We start from the raw sequence: 18,223 nt of genomic DNA on the forward strand, positions 1-18,223 counted from the left end.
ATTTCCAGTCCCACAGTCAATACAGAGTGTTAGAGCAGCACTGTCAAAGTCGCTGCTCTCATGGCCAAACCAGCCAGAGATTTAACTTGGAATGAGCAAAAAGACACCAATAAAGGGGTGAGGAATCCACTTAGAGGGAGCTGCAAACACAAGTCCCATCCCAGAGGAAGAAAACGTGCGTGGAGAGGCCTCTGGAACCTGGGGAAGAGCTTTGTCCCGGGCGCCTCGCGTGCGATGCGCAACATGAGCAAGGAGAAAGAAATGCCAGCTCTTTCTGAGCTAAAAAGATGGGTCAGCACTTATCAAAACCTATTAGTTCTTCAGTCCAATTACATTCTGAATGAACACACCCCATTCCCATTGTGTTTCTCAATGAATGATTCTGGCATTTTCTTTCAGGAATATACTGAATCAGCCACTGCGGGCAATTAACTCAATAAATTACTACCAGGGGGATGCTCTGATGCTGTTTCCATGTGAATCCAAGATCTGTGAAAAGCTGGAAGAGCACTCAGCAGGACAGTGCTGAAAGTGGGGATGTGTTCCCAGCTTCACCCACTGACACAAACCCGTGAAGCTGAAGGATAACCAATGCCAGCACTGCCAAGCACAATCTGGCCCTGGATGGGTGTAAAGCCAGTAAGAATCCAGGGTAAAAAAACTGCTGCACTCAATAAAAATCATTCTTTCCAAATGTCTTCAAAATATCTTTCCAAATACTGCCTTTTTCCTGTTTAGATGCAGTTTTAGGGGAGAGAAGTGGATCGTGAGGATTTCCCTACAAATTGCCCTAGAAAACAGTTTGGGTGTCATCTCTGTTGTTCCCTGGAGACCTCTCTGTGTGTGTCCTGTGTGGCAGTAAAAAGTCATGGTGCTGAAGAAAGGTTCCTCCTCCTTCAGCCTAACACCCTGGTTTATAGAGAGCAGATCCACACCGGAATTTGGGAGAAATTTCTGCTCTCAGGGAGTCCTTTTAGGAGCTGAGAGGAAATGTTGGCTGTGGACTTGCCCATCACAATGGGAAACAAGCAACACACAGAGGTGCAGTGTTCTAAACCCACAGCTGAAAGAAATCAGAATCCTCCTGAAAACAGGGAAATTCACATGTACAGGCACCTTTGGTCACTGCCATCAAGTCCAGGATGCATTTTTTACCCATTGACTATCTGTGTGCTGCTAAATTTCAGTGCTTATGATAACACATCAACAGACTAAAATTTATGACAATGCTTGCCCCACACTTCTCTTTGGCAGAGAATTATCCCTTCCATGCCCCAAACAGTGTTCTTTTGTTTTGTTTTTCCCTGAGTGTTTAAAGATCTAAAGGACAAAAATCAAGCTTGGTCTGCTTGGCATGTGAAGACCCTACATCACCAGAGGAGCTGGAAGCAGCAAGTTCTGAACAGAAGAAGGAACAGTAAAAGCAACGATGAAAGGCTCTGGTAAGGCAGTTTTTTTATGGCTCTAGTATTTCTTAAAACACTAATCACAGACCTCTGCAAAAAAAAAATCCCCATGGTGCCAGAATTTGAGATCAAAGAAAACAACAACAACAAAAAAAGCAGATGAGAGGTGTGGAATGAGTAGTGAGTAATTTAGAAAATATTTGAGAAAAGAGGGTTTTTAAATATTTATATACATGTACACCCAGAAAGGAAGACATAAATCCACTACAAGATTATTCACAATGTGCCTAGCAGAATCATGGCTTTGGCAGAATTTGCAGTATTGAATGGTTTTGGGTTTCTTTTTTTAAGTGGCTTTGCATAGCATAGGACAATTTCCCTTCAGTTCTGATTTACCAGGGATGATGCTGGATTTAATAACACTTGAAATATCCTAGAAATTCCTTACAGCTCAAACTCCCCTCCTTCCTCCCTACAAGCTAAGCACTAGTTCAGCAACAGGATTTGCCTTCAAAATATTTCAGGGAAGTCCTATGACCTATATAATGAAATAGAAATAAAAATTTAAAATCAGGGTCTATGATTGTTATTTCTTGCCTTAGAAGCTTGAGACATCTGCAAATGCTTGTCCTAGTACATAATCCAGTTGTCTCCATTGAACATGTGCACTCAGGAAGATTTACTGATAGATTTACTTTACTGCGCTGCATTTAAGCCCAAACAACAAAGAAAATCTTGTTAGATCACCAGTGCAATCATGTTTAATTAATAAAGGGAATTGCCTTTATTAACAAAACAGATACTATGAGTTGCATGTCAAAACTTATACTGTCTGTGGGCTTGGGCAGACATTTCTGTTTCTTTTTGCATAACGCTACTCACTAAAGATAAATATTATACCGAAAGCAAAGCTATCCAAAGGAAATGCAATTTTTGAGTCTTGCCACATGCAGCCATGCCAACATTAATGAAAAAGGCTCTCACCTGGCAAGGGGCAGCCTAGGATTTCCAGCCTCATGCAGATGCTGCCCTCCTGGAACCAGGAGCGGGGGTTGATGCGGATGTACCGCGCCACCAGCGGCACCGGCAGCATGTTCAGCACTGGGATCTCCTTCTCGCTGTTCCCTTCAAAAATCTGGCCAGGCCAAACAGGGGGAAATGGCAACGTCAGTGCTTCAAACTGTCTCTGAGTTCTTTTGGTAAGAGAAATGTAAAATCACCTTTCAGGTCCTGGCTGATGGTGGCTCGGGCCAGAGCTGCTCTTTGAGGATGGCAATCCCCCCATTCCCCCTGGGTAATTCTGTGCCTTGGGATTTGCTCTTAAAATTCATGGGACCACTGAGAGATGCTGCCACTGATTAATCTGTGGCCAGCCCCTGCTTTCCCACCTCTGTTCTTCCTGATAAAACATGTTTTGTTGTACTCACCACATCTCCAGATTCGTTTCTGACAGCAGTCCACGCGTGGCTGTCATTGCTCACCAACACTCTGTAAGAGGTCACCCAGTTACTCCTTGAAAAAGAGAATAAAAAACTTACTTTTCATAACTTAGAATGACTGTACGTTATTTAATATAATCAAGCTTATAAGGCTGCTAGAAGTGGAAATCCCATTTGGCAAAGTCATGCCAATCTGGATTCAACAGACTATTCAAAAAGCCTGGCACATAGAAGCAAAATCCTGGTGAGATAATATTCTGGGATTCCAGGGGGTGAGAAACTCTCTGCTCTCCTCTCCTTTTATATGCAGAGTTTGGGATAAATGGCTTGCCTAGAACAGATTTATGCACTGTTCAAAGATCATCTTTTCAGCTGCAGAACATTTATTAGTTCTGCTGTTATTATCAGAGAGATTGGGAAAAAAGTAATAAATCCTCAAGGATGAACCATCTGTGAATTTCAGCCAGCAAAATTTCCATTTCTTTCAATAGAAGAATAAATGGTGCCTGCAGTTATTCTTGTATTTATTATCAAGAGATAGGGACAGAGAGACAATTGATCACAGGACTACTGCACTTCTACAATATCCTGATCAATACCCAATAGGCTGATTTTTCTAATGTCATCTGATTTACAGCAAATTCCCCTTTCATCTAAAAAAGTCAAATACCTCAGTTATGCCTCATCTGGATCCATCTAAAGAAGAGTATGAGGAAATGTAAACTGCTGCTTTCTGTATTCTGGATTAAAGCTGTGGAGTTTCACAATGCATTACCTGTGGAAATGTGTGTACAGGGCTGGAGAAAGTTATGCCAACTCTCCTCTCACATTTGTTACTCAGAAAGAGCAGCAGTGATTTAATTTTTCCCCTAACACCTGCTTTCAGTAGGCAGGGACTTGGAGGAGAGTTGTGGCCTGGAGGAACATTTGTACCATGAAGTCAGTGCAGGATGATTAAATTCTATATTTATGTGCAGGGCTCTGGAGCTGCTCTTCTTCAGCACAGGTTCTTAGCTAAGCTACAGCCCATGGCTGGGAGTGAAACCAGGGTTAGGAAAGCTCTTGGCACTGGAGAGAAGAAAATGGGACTTTGGGGCAGATGCTGGAGAAGCAGCAGAGCATAAAAAATTGGAGATCAGGAGTGCCTGGAAGGACAGACACACCTAAGAACTTCCCCTTGTACTGCTCCTGTACAAATACTTTGATTTGTTTTGGTTTTTTCCTTTAAAATCAACTAATAATAGCAAAGTACCTATGAACACACACACCCACACTGAGCCCACTGTGCCTGTGTGGGTTCAAAGACAAACCAGCTCACTACAGAGTCAGGCTTCTAATGAAGATCAAAAAGGGACAAGGATGAAACCAGAGTAAAACCATCAGTTCACCAAACCTTTTACAAAGCAGTCAGCTGAGGATTTTTATATATCTGAAAACAAAGATGAGGTAAATATTTAGTAGGATTTTGAAACTCACTCCTGGAAATTCTATACTAGTGCTCCCAAAACTAAAAAAATGAGATTTGGAAAAAAACCCAACACAATAACAACTGAACAAACCCAGCTCTGTTTTAGACACTAAACCAGTCCTTTGCAACTCTTTCACCAGCCTCCTTCAATGAATAGACTTTGCCATTCATGTTAGATTAAATGGAAAAATCTTGACTATTGCCAAACAGACAACTTTTTGTTATCGCAGTGAAAAGAAGGGTACATCTATCACTTGTAATGCACACAACTTTAGTATTTGGTAAACAACTGTAACAAGTTAGCAGCACTCTGAAAATCCTAATTGTCTGCCTTTCAGTAGAAGGGCTCCTGGGGTAGGAGATTTACTGCAGAGCTGAGAAGTGCCGTGCTGGCTTCCCTAGAATTTGGCTGTAAATTGATAAATGACACACAACAAAATAAATAGTGACTTCAGCATGTTGGATAAGTTTCTCCTGACTCTTGCAAAGAACTTTCTTGCCTCAGCTTCTCTGTGTCCTTAAGCTGAAGAAAGGCTGATTTACTTCTGTCAAATAAAGGAGCTGACAAGAGGGAAAGAGAGGGACTTGTGACAAGGACATGGAGTGCCAGGACAGGGGTGATGAAAGAAAATAGGTTTGGATCAGATATTGGAAAGAAATTCTTGGTTATGAAGGTGGTGAGGCACTGGCACAGGGTGCCCAGAGCAGCTGTGGTTGCTTCTGCATCCCTGGAAGTCCAAAGCCAGGTTGGACATTGGGGTTTGGAGCAGCCTGGGACAGTGGAAGGTGTCCCTGCCCAGGACAGGGGCTGGTATGAGATGAGCTTTAAGGTCCCTTCCAGCCCAAACCATTCTATAAAATGGCCAACAGCAAAACTCTAAAAAGAGGAAAATAGCCTTTTCTGAATTACTATAAAAATATAAGCTGAGAGCAAAACTCCTGGGTTTGAAGGAGGGTGCTGGTGGCACTGTACATATTCAATGCACATAAAATTATATTGAGCTTTTTGGTATTTTTTTGTGGTTTTATTTTATTTTATTTTATTTTATTTTTATTTCCTTTTTCATTTTGTTGGGGGTTTGCATGAGCTTTGCATAATTGGTTCTTGGCCATCTCTCAAAATCAGACTAAACGACCAAAAGAGACAACAACACAAACTAGGTAACATCATTGCTTCTGAAGTATTACAGAATTTTTTCACTTCAACTGCACAGATCAGATTAGGAGGACAAACACAACACATCCATATTCATTGCTCAACATCTGCATAAGAAATTCAGAGTACTAAAGTCACATAAAACCACAACAACCATGGACTTTTGTAAGAAAATCATGGCACATATAGGATGTTCTAAAAGAACAAGCTTGCTGTACTGACATGAGAAAATGTTGCTGTCACAGTAACATTTCTAAGCTGAGACTTTCATTTAACATATTTTGATTTTCTCACTCCCTAGCATTACAAAAGTTCAAATTTCTCCCAAAGGAAAACATATACAGATAGTCCTGCACATTTTCCATCTTGAGTGGCAGCAAGTAACGTGCTATGGAGAGGCAGAATGCAATTAAAATCCTAATGGGCTGCATCCAGTCCTGGACACTGGCAGGATAAAATGACCTCAGAGGGTCATGGATGAGGTAAATCAGTGCAGTGTATGAAGGTACACACCATAAACTATTTATTGTGTGCCTGTGAGGAAAAAGCAGAATAAAAACATCACAGGGAATCAGATTCTTCTCTCACTGGCACTGCATGCAAAGCTGCCTCCAGGGGCTTAAATCCTTCCCCCTTTTCCCCCCAGTGTCACAATAAAAAACAGATTCTGATAATATTAAGAAGGTTCCTCTCAATTCAGACTCCCCTGGGACATGGCACTTTCTCCCTAAAAGCCACATCCCCCATGCTGGGGAAGGGGAGCTCTGTGTGTGTTCTTGTGGTCAGAGGATCTGGGGAAAAAAACTAGCAAAGCCTAATGCTCAGGGCTTTGGCTGAGTGTCTTCAAATCTCAGACACTTTTACAGCTCCAGACCAGACAAGAACACCCAACTCACTAAATCCTCCCAAGAGCTACAGTTTTCCCACCGTGTGTGGCATGGGACAGCTGCTAACCCCAGGAAGCAGCTGGATGTGTGGCACCTGCTCCAAAAACAGCATTTCCCAGGGTCCCGGAGTTCCAGAAATACCTGGTTTATTCATGTAGACACAGAAATCTGAAGCTTTTCTGTGGCAATCCATCAGAGGAACACAGCAGCTACAGCAAAGCCTTGTGCTAGGAGAAGAATTGGGGAATTTTGTCTGTGTGATCACCTGGTGACACCAAGATCCATCTCCTCGGGTTTGGGATTTGCAGACAGGGATTTCTGTCACATCCAATCTCTTTGGGGCCCATCAGCACTGAGCAATAAAGCTGTCTAAGGAAGGCTGAAAGAAAGCTGTAATGATTTCCAAGACTCAGGATGTCCTTGCTGTTGTTTCAGAGAACCTCTTCTGGTTTCATTCTATAAAATCTCCCAGGATCTACCATTGCACTCATAAGAGAAAAATACAGATATTTTCTGGGTTTATAGAGCTGATGAGACAGAATTCCAGGGAAGTCCTAGGCCAGCATTCAAAAAAGAGTTCATTAATCATGGAGCTTTTTCTTGGCAGAGGGCAAGGCAATCCAGAAGCCATTGTGTGACAATCCAGAAGGGTTTGAGGTTATTCCCAGCTCATCACCCTCTGCCACTTCTGCCTCACAAATTTCCTCCATGCTGGAAAAAGATCATGAGGAACAGATTTGACAGGGATCCTTTGGATTCAGGTGCATCCTTTTTAAATAATCTCTTCTAAAATTTATGGCAGCCTTATTTCTTCAGAAGCAGCCTATCTGAAAAATCTCAGTATCTCCTGACAATATTAATCAATTCCTTTCAGAGACAGTAAATGCAAAAATCAAATTACTCGAATTCACTTCATGTGGTGGATTTTTGAATTATTACTAATTACTTGATTTTTATCTGCAATGCATTGGCCTTAGACAAAGCTTATTTGAACACCTTCAGTTTCAAATTCAGTCTCTTGTGATGCATGGAAATATCCTGCTTTTCTATTTTCATCCAAAAAGAAAAGCTGAGGGATTAAATAACTTGCCTGGGGACAGAGAGAGTAAACCTGAATCAAAGCAGAGAATTAAAAGCAGCTCTCCTACAGCTTTGCAGGTTCCTGTCCCAATAATCAGCTTTTCCTTATCTAACCACGGCATCAGCTACTGAGCATAGGCAAAAAGATCATGGGCAGCAGCAGAACAACAAAACATCTCCCAGCTGTGCCTGCCCTGATACCATTTCCTGGCTTTTCTCTGTGAGTGTTGGACCCAAGGCTGAATCCCAGCTCAGGAGAGCACACAACAAGTGCTGAATGGGAAGCAGTGGAGGGATGCCAGGTTTTCCTGCCCAGGCTCCAGCAGGCACTGGCTCAGCTGGGAACTGGGATTGTTTGGGTTTATTCTGTTTGAGCAGCACCTGCTGCAGGTCATATTTTAAGGCCAAGCTTCTCAATCATGGAAAGCTGAACTGGCAGCAAGTGAAATAAATCTAACGCTTTGATCCTCATCTCTGTGGGTGCTTTTCCACATCAAGGAAAGCCCAGGTGATCTGAGGTGCTGGTGAGCAGAAGCTCAAGCCCAGAGTGGCACCGATGGGCCACAAAGAAGAGTGAAGGGATGGAGCACCTTCCTGTCTGCAAAGGAGAGAATTGGGGTTGTTCAGCCTGGAGAAGACTCTGGACTGGACCTTAGAGCAACTTCCAGAGCCTGAAGGGACTCCAGGAGAGCTGGAGGGGGACTGGGGACAAGGGATGAAGGGACAGGACACAGGGAATGGCTCCCACTGCCAGAGGGCAGGGATGGATGGGAGATTGGGAATTGGGAATTGTTCCCTGGGAGGGACTGGAATGGATTTCCCAGAGAGGATGGATCCCTGGAAGTGTCCAAGACCAGGCTGGACATTGGGGCTTGGAGCAGCCTGGGACAGTGGAAGGTGTCTATGGCAGGGGGACTGGAGCAGGATGATTTTTAATGTCCCTTCTAACCCAAACTCTTCTGTGATTCTCTGTCATTCTTGGAATGAGACCAGCAAACACCAGCAGAGCTCCCATGAACAACAGACCTGGCCCCAACTGAGCATTTCATTCTTCTACTGTCAGGCTAACCTGATTTATCTGCAATAGAAACCCCTAAAATTAATATAAAATAGACCCAGTCAGGCAAATAAATGTGTACCCAGCAATAATAAATAAATGGACATGCCAAAATACTTGATACAGCAAAATCTCTATACCAAAAAAATGCTGGACAAGGCTTACACTAAATGATACTCATACAACAGAATCAGCATGTTGTCAATTAAATCACTTTCTACGTGAAAAATTAATTTGTACTCTCATGCAATTAAATGTAAAACTATTAATATTAACATTCTATAATAATATTTATGCAGATAAAATTTTAAATCACCCACTGCCAAACAGCTTCCAAATAAGCCAAGTCAAAAAATGCCCAGGCAAACCACAGGTAGCCCAGCAAGTTTTGCAAATTAATTAAAATAAATATGATTTAGGAGATGAAGATTGACTCACCAGCAAGGGTATTTTTTTAATAATTGAAATCTTTGAATGTTTAATTTTTAAAATTGCTCCTAGCTGACTGAAATGAATGCACTGCTGTGAAATCCATGTCTTTGGAGGCCCTATGAAGAAAAGCTCAGAGCCAGAATTTCACTTGCTTGAACTGAATTCAGCACACACTTTTCCAAAGCTTTACTCAATAAACAGGAGTTGGGGTTGCAAATACCTTTCCAACCCAACAGCTGCAAATTACAGCCAGGTTTTTACAAGGATTTTATGACTTTCTAGAAAATCTGGTGTCAGCTGTGGATGCTTATTTTTGCTGTTGTACATTCAGCCACTAATGCCTGAAGGTGCCAGGGTCAGAGACATTATCTGCCTCAAACATTTTGATCTTAACATCCCTCATTTTGGGCTACTCTTTGCAACGAGATCTGCCTGAGTTTCAAATTCTTTCTGCAGCAGATCCTCTGTATCTGCTGAACACAACCAAGCTGTGATGCCTTTTCTCCTGAACCTCTTTTTGTGGCATTCTTAATTTTCCGTTCTTTTTTGTGGCCTACCTCACCTTTGTAAATCAGTCGTGTATTTGAGGAGAAAAACCCAGAATTTCCAGGCAATGCAATACAGGAAAATGAAAAGCCCTGAGAGCAACCATTAAGCAAACACTGCCACTCGTGTCCACAGCTGAGAGAATATTTGCAGTGATGCTGAAGGCTCTCACCCTTGGGCTACCAAACCCACAGAGAGGTGGCCAAATGCCACTCAGTGTGTGTGTGGAAGGGACACTGGTGTGGGAAGGGCACAAGTGGAGGGACAAGGAGCCTGATGACCCCAACATGATCCCCACCCAACCATTCTCATTACAACAAGTCATGGTGCACGTGCCAAAGACACAAATCCAGGCTGTGGTGAGTAAGGGCGAGTAATCAGCTGCAGCAGATCCCAAATTCACTGGAAGTCGCCTTTTCCAAAAGGATTTGGCTCATTTGATTTCAAGTGCCTTCCACAGAGGTTAAAAAGCTTTTCTTCCTCTTCTGAGCATCCCCACTCCCCTCTGAGAGCACAGAGTGACTGGGCAGGAGTTGTCCCTGGGGTGGCAGTGACCTCCTCCCTCCCATGAGTGATGGAGGCTTGGGCAGAGAGAGGATCCCCGTGACAAATCAGAGCCACAACAGAACTGCATCAGCTCTGACATTTCTGTCAAACAAACTTGTGAAAGCATGGATCTGTCCCTGGGTGTGCTGTCAGCACCCCACCCACACAGGATCACCCCAGCTGGTCACTGAGGCAACTCCCCAGAGCCAAGGGGAGGTGGGGAGTGCTCACCAGGGTGCCCAAGGCTGTGACAAAACCCTGGGCAGGGGACAAGAACTGAGCTGGAAAATCAACACGGGCTGAAATTAAACAAATAGATGGAGAGCCCTGGAGGTGCAGCTGCCAAAGGCTGGCTCATGAAAGCCCTTGAGAAGGATTCACCAAGCCACGCCAAGAGAAAATAAAACCTATTAGTTAAACCCATCATAAACATTAGTATAACACACAACTGCTGACATTATTATCTCAAGGGAGCTTTTTCTGCAATGAGTTCAGGTTGTTTTATAACTCCCATCAATACACTTGATATGATTTCTATGGATTTGGAACAATTCACCCCATGAGGCTGACTTTGGGAAAGCTGTAATCATCTCTGCAGTCCTGTCACTCAATCAGGGCAAATAACAGTTTGCACTGATTTAATGCTCCAGAATTACTCTGCACACAGCAGCTGCTTGTTTTGTTACATGATCTGGATAAAACATCGAGACATATCCCCTGAACTTGTTGAAGTTTCACCAGGGTGTGTTTTCACAGCTTCTGCATGGGGACAGGAGGAAAGTCAGTGCCAGTTTTGTCTGTTGTACTTGTGAGCTGGGCAGGGTTTAGGGTTTATTCTTCTCTGCTCTCACAAGCAGCACTGCACTGCTGAATTTTGACCCTTCATGTGCACAGTGCAAAATTCTATTCTTTTAGAATGACTTTCTTGACTGCTACCACAGTGTCACTGGAAGGATTATCACTGCTCTTTCTTCTGTTATTGTTTGAAGACTGAAGATGCTCATGTGATTATATCTTCAGGAAGTCAGTGTTACTACTGAGACCATGACCTCAGTACCAGGAATAGCTGAAAAGACCCTGGCAGTCTTGGACTTGATGATCTTAGAGGCATTTTACAGCCTTAATGATTCTGTGGCTCTGATTTTTACTGCCTTGTAAGCAAAGAAGTTACTCTCTTGCCACAGAGACTGCCTAAAAAACAAATCTGAGCTTCTGAGAAACTGCCAGTGAGTGCAGCCATAAGTTGGAATGTGGGGCAGCACATTCATTTTGTGACTAAAGAGCAGAATGCTGCAGCACCGAAATTAGAAGCAAGCAGGCAAATTGCACTGACCTAAATTTATCCTCAACTGCATCTCTGGAAGGCACCCAGCTTGTTACAGACCTACAGTTCCCTCAGGACACTTTGTCAAAAGGGATGCTGGGGCATCATGAAGAGCTACACTGCACACATGGAAGGCTGAGGTCGATGGTGTACTACCAAAAAAAATTGCAAAATCATTCCCCTGTTCAATCACAAGAATCTTATCTGTAGCAGAAGCATGATCAGACACAAAATCCAATCTGCTGGATATTAATTATTTGCTATCCCTACAGAACAGCACTGGGAAATCAAACAAGTGCCACAGTAGGGAGTGTGCAATGGTGTCTACACCAGCTTCTGGTTAAAATGTTTCATCAACACTAATGAAAATAAGTGACCAGCTTAAAAATGCGACAGTTTTCAACCAGACAAAGATGAAAGTCATTCCTTCCAGCCAGCAGGACCACTGGTTTGGTGTCTCCTCAAACCTTTCAACAGCTATTGCAATTTTGGAAGACACGGGGAATAACTTCTACCCAAATCAGACTTGAAAAATTAAGATGTTCCCCCTACATTTTTTTTCCTAAAGACAAATATCTTGTATAAATGTAAAAAATCCTCAATATTTTTATGAAGCTGAAAGATGTTAAAGAGAACATACTTCAAAGTAAGTCTATTTTGATTTTTCTCTAAAAATTTCATAATTTTTCTGCTGGACTCCAACTTTCTGCACAGATCATTTCATCCATGCTTTTCCTTATTGTTGTCATTTTGTTATTCTATGGCATGGGGTGATTGTTCGCAATTTACCATGACTGAAAGGTTAATTTTTAGAAAATACATCTCACTCACTGTAGCATTACATCCTCTCCTGAAAACCAAAACATCCTCTGCATTCACACAGCCTGAAGCTTTATATTACTGTCAGCACACACTGACTCTATTTTGACATGTGGGTTTCCTCTTGATACAAAAATGATGCTGAATTATCAGAAGAGAGTTTGGTTTGTGGGAAAAAAGTTTACTCTGTTTTTCAAATTCCTGCAAAACTGCTAAGAGTGATTAATAGTTTCTCTCCTTCTGTCAAGAGAGTGCATACTTTAAACTATCACATCATTCGTTTAAATCCCTGGCATAATTCCACAGTGATGTTTCCAGTGTCCCACTCTACAGCCTTGAATAGTTCTTTAAGGATATTTGGTTCCTAAAACTGGAAGATGTATTGGCAACAGTAGGAAGAATTAAATACATTATTATTACATTTATCATTATACATAAATTATTATTACTTAAGAATTACTTATTATTAAGAATTAAATATTTTATTACATAAATTATTTCTCCCCCAAAGCAACAGATATCCTGCTCACTTTCAAGGTATTGGATTTTATTCCTATTAACCAGCACTTGTGGCACTCCTGATTTTTTTTATATCTTCAGTATAAAAATCAAAAAGAAGTCCTGGTTCTCAGAGCTCTCCACTTTTTCTGTGAAATTCACCATCTGCAGATATTTTGGATGATCTAGGGAGATTTGCTCTTTTATGGTGGCTAAAGAACACTTTTCCATGATCTCAGGTTTCCCAGGAATGACCAAAGTGCCTGAACAGCAGCAGCCCCCAGGCTCAGGTGCTTTCTTTGACTGGTCAAAGGAAGGACTCCTCAAATCCAGGATTTTTCAAAGCCTGTTTTTGCTTGTTACAGGCTTTAAAAAGAGAGGAAAAAATCTGATTCACAGAATTCACAGCCGAGCAAAAAATTCGACTCAGAAGTGCTTTTCCTCAAAAAGGAAATGATTAAACAATCCAAGTATTCACTACAAACCAGGCCCAATTTCCTTCTCTCCCATCAGGTCATCTGTGTTTCCAAGAGCTGCTTCTGCAACCCAACATCTTCCTGCTCAAGGCTCTCCTGTCTCGAGCCTGGCATGGGCAAGAGGAGCCCCAATCCACCAGAGGAGACAGGCAGAGAAGGGCTGAGCAGAAGCAGCTCCGCCAGTGCACAGGAAATGGAAACCCCAAAAACCAAATTTTGGTGCTCTTTGCATTGTGTGCAACACTCAGTTGATCATTTCCCAGAAAGCCCCCAAAAAACCCCAGTGAGCAAAGGTGCAGGTGAGCAGATCGTGTCTTGTCAGAATCCAGGACATCCCTCTGGCTGCCCTGGAGGTCTCGAGACCCTGGCAGGGGGTTCAGAGAAGTCAAAAAATGGCACAAAGTCAAAAAATACTTGTGGCTTTAATTTTAGCCCGTGGAAAAGTTTACCAAGTTTATATGAGTGCTCAAGCCACAAGGGTTTGGGTAGTGTGATATTTGGATTAACACAGGGTGAAAAAGTAGAATTTTATAATTTTTAGAATGTGGTTCAGGGGGTACAAAATGGAGGAATTTGGGGGTGTCCTGGCCTCCTTCTCCTTCGTCTTGTCCTCCATGTCTTGCTGTGATGGTGACACTTTTCTATTGGTTTAAGGCAGAGATTCACAGTCTAACATAGGTGATAGATATTGGCACAAAATTGTAAATATACGATACATAAATTTTGATAGAAAAGGTAAACACCACCCAAGAGGGCAGAGCAGATTGCCATGGTCTCCTTGCTAGCCAGAGCTCGGCAGGTCAGAGAAAGAATGTTACAGCTAAGGAGAAATAAACAACCTTGAGAACACGACCTGAAGCATTCCAGACTCCTCCTTTGGCTGTGGCGGGCTAGGAAACGAGGACTCTCACAATCTTGGGGTCATTTCAAAGAAAAGCAGCCCCCAACAGTATCTGATCAGAGTGGTCATGAACAAAACCAGGCTCCAGGTGCCAGAGCTGCCCCAAAGGAGGAAAGGACCATTAAAAGAGCTCTGGCTGCAGCATCACCACAGGACAGCAAAGGCCAGATTGCTGTGAGATCAAGTGTTGCAGCTTTGCAGAGAAGGGAAAAGATGTTTGATAGAGGACTCAGCAGGGCCCTTGCCTGAGGACAGGTATGACTGTCCTGTGTGAGTGCAGAGGATGTTTTGGCTTTCAGGAGAGGATGTAATGCTACAGTGAGTGAGATTTTCTAAAAATTAACCTTTCAGTCAGGGTAAATTGTGAACTACCACCCCACGCCATGGAATGACAAAATGACAACAATAAGGAAAAGCATGGATGAAATTATCTGTGCAGAAAGTTGGAGTTCTGCAGAAAATAAACTTATCCTTGCCTGTCCTCCCCTGGCATTTTAAATGTCCTCATTAAATCAGCAGCAGGAAACTACAGGGACCGGGACAGGTACAAATCTGATATAGGCACATCTTCCAGTGAAGTACAGATTTTTCATTTTGCAAAGATTTTTGTTCAGTAAAAAGAGTTGGTTTTCTGGCTCTTTATCACAGTCTCATGGAATCACAGAATGCTTTAGGTTGGAAAGGACCTTAAAGATCATCTTATTCCATCCTTGCTATGGGCAGGGACACCTTTCATGGTCCCAGGTGGCTCCAAGCTCAGTGTCCAACCTGGTCTTGGACACTTCCAGGGATCCAGGGGCAGCCACAACTGCTCTGGGCACCCTGTGCCAGGGCTGCCCACCCTTACAGGAAAGAATTTCTTCCTAATATCTAATATAACCCAGCCCTCCTTCAGTGCCTTGATTTTTTTATTTTTAAAATATAAAGCTGGGCAAGTCTCCAAGGCTTTGGACTAAATAAAAATCTTACCTCAGCTCCCCTGCTTGGCAGGTTTTCACTTCTAATACAACACAGATCAGAGAGGTGTTTTTTTGGCTCACATACCTACAATAAGATTATTCTCCTTCATATGTTTCCATCAGTCATGAAAGCACTCTCTTCTTGTCACACAGCCTCATAAAGCTGGGAAGGTGCCTCAGGTAACAGAAGAGCATCTTTTGGTACAAACTTTCCTATCACAAACAATCATTTTTGATACCATCCCAGGCGGCAGCTGAGGGTGAGGGGAGGAAGCTGATGAGTCTCCTTTGCTTTCTGAGCAAAACAGGCACCAAGGAACCTGCCCACCCCAAAAATGTCCCACCCTGCTCCTTTTCTGTCCCTTTCTGGGACTTTCTCCCCACTGCCCTGCTCCTACCATGGGGCACAGCTCAGTTCTCCAGGAGGTGTTTTCAGGAGACATTAACCTGCCCCACATTGCAGCTGGCTCTGGTGAAACCATCTTTGCTCCAATCAGGCAGAAATGTGCCTGGATTTCCTCAAATCTCAGCAGCAATCCAGGACCTGCTCTGCCAGCACCAATCCTGCTCTTCCTGCAGATCCTCAGGGTTCTGCCCACCAATTTTTTATGGGGAAAGAGGCAAAAGCAAAATTCCCAGCCCATGGCAGGGGAGTTGGAACTCAAGGATCTTTAAGGTCCATTCCAACCTAAACCTTTCTGTCATTCTGTGTTTCTGTGGTTCAAAAAAAACCCCAGAACCCCAAGATGACAGTGAATACCAGCCATAAATAGAGTGTCAAGATCTGCTGTAAACTCCTAACAGAGCTGAACTAAAAATAGAAGCATGACAGGATGAAGCAGTGCAGCTCTGGCGTTGAGAGGAACAGCAATGTCAAGAGGATGAATAAAGAAAGGAATAAGGCTTTGCTACAGTAATTATCTACCTGGCACAGAACAATGTGGAATAAATATAGAAACCTTATTGCCAAATAAGCACCTACTCCCACAAGCATGTTAAAAGAAATTACACACACACACACACAAAAAAAAAACCAAAAAAAAAAAAAAAAAAACACCACAGAAAATTCAACTGTTGAAAGGAAAATATTCTTTTTCTAAGATGCAGTGGCATTTTTTCTGGTTTGCCTTCAATTGCATGTCACATTCATTTTCTAAGGGAGAGTTCTGACAGAATGGATCCCTCAGAGTGGTCGTGCATCTCCTGCACATTTGTGCAAAAGGTTCAGCAGCACAAGTGGAATTATCTGCTCACATAAATCTGTGAGACTCAGTGACAAATTAAAAGGCCAAACAAACATGTAAAGAGCAGGAAAATATCCCAAATCCTCCCCTCCAGTTCCTGTTCCTGCCATCTGATTGCTGCATCCCTCATATACACACCACAACAGTCACACAGGAGTAAATGCAGACAAATCTGGGCAAAACATTTATTTTTTTAGTGCCATGAGCCCATTCTCTAGCACAAGCAGTGGCCAGAAAACTTAATCATAGTATATTTTAATATATATACAATATATGTATTTGCATAATTATATGCAGATATGTAATTCATACTTGAAATATAATTAATTCTAAATATATATATAAATGTATAAATATATTTACATATAGTATATATATGTAAATGTACAGATATATATAGTATAGTAAAGTTTTTTTTATCTCCTCACATAAAAATCATGTTGTTTTGGAATTACAGCAATTACTTGGTGATTACCTAGGGATTAAGACATCTCAAAGAGGCATGGTTATTTGAAACTAAATTTAAAAGCTCCCTGAAACTGTAACCTGAGCTAATCAAGTTAAATACTGGAAAAGAATGAGGAACTTTAACACAAGCAAATATGACAAGATGTAGATTATGGCTACAGAAGTTTGCTACCCTTAAACTTCTATTTTATGCCACATATAATGACTTTGCCCTTTATATATATAAATATATGTGTTATATTATTATTACTTTATTAGATGTTGCCCTGATTTTTAAAAGTGTTTTCTTTTATAGTTCCTTTGAAAGCGTTAAAGTTCTTTTAAAAGTTTTCTGTGCCTTCTGATGTTTACATATTTCTACTGGAGTTCCCACACACTGTTCATGTAAATAATGATTGTTTTGCATTCTTCTTTGTGGGAGGAGAGAATTGATGGACTGTTGGTTTGAGCAGTGTGGTTGGAGAGGTGGCAATTCCATCCTCCAATCCACTGTCACTTTTGGAATTCTATATATTGCGAGGTCAGAAATAAAATTGGCTCTTTTTCTCTTTTGAATTTACCAAGCTTCTGGGTACTCCTTTTGTGTCCAATAGCAACAGTTATCTATATTTATTTATTTATATATATAATGAGTTTGCTTTTATATATATAAATATATATTATATTATATATTTTTTAATTTATTCATATATATATATATAATTACTTTGCCTTATATATAATAACTGCTGCCCCAGTCAATGACTTGATGTCCCACAGCATTTCCAAACTGTGGGGTTTTTTTCTCTTGAAGAACCAAATCAATCAGGACACGAATTCCTCAGTCTGAAAGCTCAGAATGCCATGGAGAAAAGTCAGTGTGTACTTACGACCAGAGGGAGTTTCTTCCCTGTGTGATGACTCCAGTGAATTTTGTCAGCCTTCGAGCATCTACTTCAATCCACTGGTAGGGGTCATTTCTTCCTGCACACCAAGCACCATCATAAAAATCATTTTCGTTAACACCTGCCTGAAAAGAAGGCAAAGCTGACCATAAATCAGAGCTAAGGAACTGAAGGTCTTGCATGGGAAAAAGAAAGGAACACATCATTCATCCCCCTCACTTGAAGACCCTTGAGGGCCTCACCAAAATATTTCCTTGCTCAAGGCAGGGCAGGAAATTCTGGGAAGTCCCGTTGAAAACTAAGAATGTTTACACATAAATTTAAATCAGAAAAGATAAACAGAGCTTCAGTCTGTTCTTGTGGCCTGATAGAGCCACAGTCTTCATCCAGAACAAATTATCCACATGGTCTGCAGAATTAAAAAGCCAGCTCCAGCCCATGTAAATAATGGTCAGCGATTAGAAAATCTTGTTTTCCCTGGGAGCAGCAAAGCAGAGTGCAGGGCACGAGGAAACAGCAGCACTACTTCCCACCAGAAACAGAATTATTAATTTTCATAGCAAGGGTGGCAAAGGTTAAAAATTCAGGAAAGTCTGGCTGCTCTCCAGCTTGAACACCAATCTGTATCCCAAT

General features: G+C 41.9%; 1 protein-coding gene across 1 annotated transcript in view; it reads right to left on the reverse strand.

The window, feature by feature from the left end:
- Positions 1 to 18,223, reverse strand: part of CPXM2 (carboxypeptidase X, M14 family member 2) — a 71,465-nt gene that overhangs the window by 23,323 nt on the left and 29,919 nt on the right. The window contains exons 3-5 of the mRNA XM_031505292.2: positions 17,576 to 17,715; positions 2,834 to 2,918; positions 2,391 to 2,541 (exon numbers count right to left, since the gene is read on the reverse strand). Of these exons, the coding sequence (XP_031361152.1) occupies positions 2,391 to 2,541; positions 2,834 to 2,918; positions 17,576 to 17,715 (376 nt within the window). The remainder of the gene's footprint in view (positions 1 to 2,390; positions 2,542 to 2,833; positions 2,919 to 17,575; positions 17,716 to 18,223) is intronic.

Source organism: Lonchura striata, chromosome 7 (genome assembly GCF_046129695.1).
Source record: "Lonchura striata isolate bLonStr1 chromosome 7, bLonStr1.mat, whole genome shotgun sequence".
In the NCBI taxonomy this organism is placed as follows: domain Eukaryota; kingdom Metazoa; phylum Chordata; class Aves; order Passeriformes; family Estrildidae; genus Lonchura; species Lonchura striata.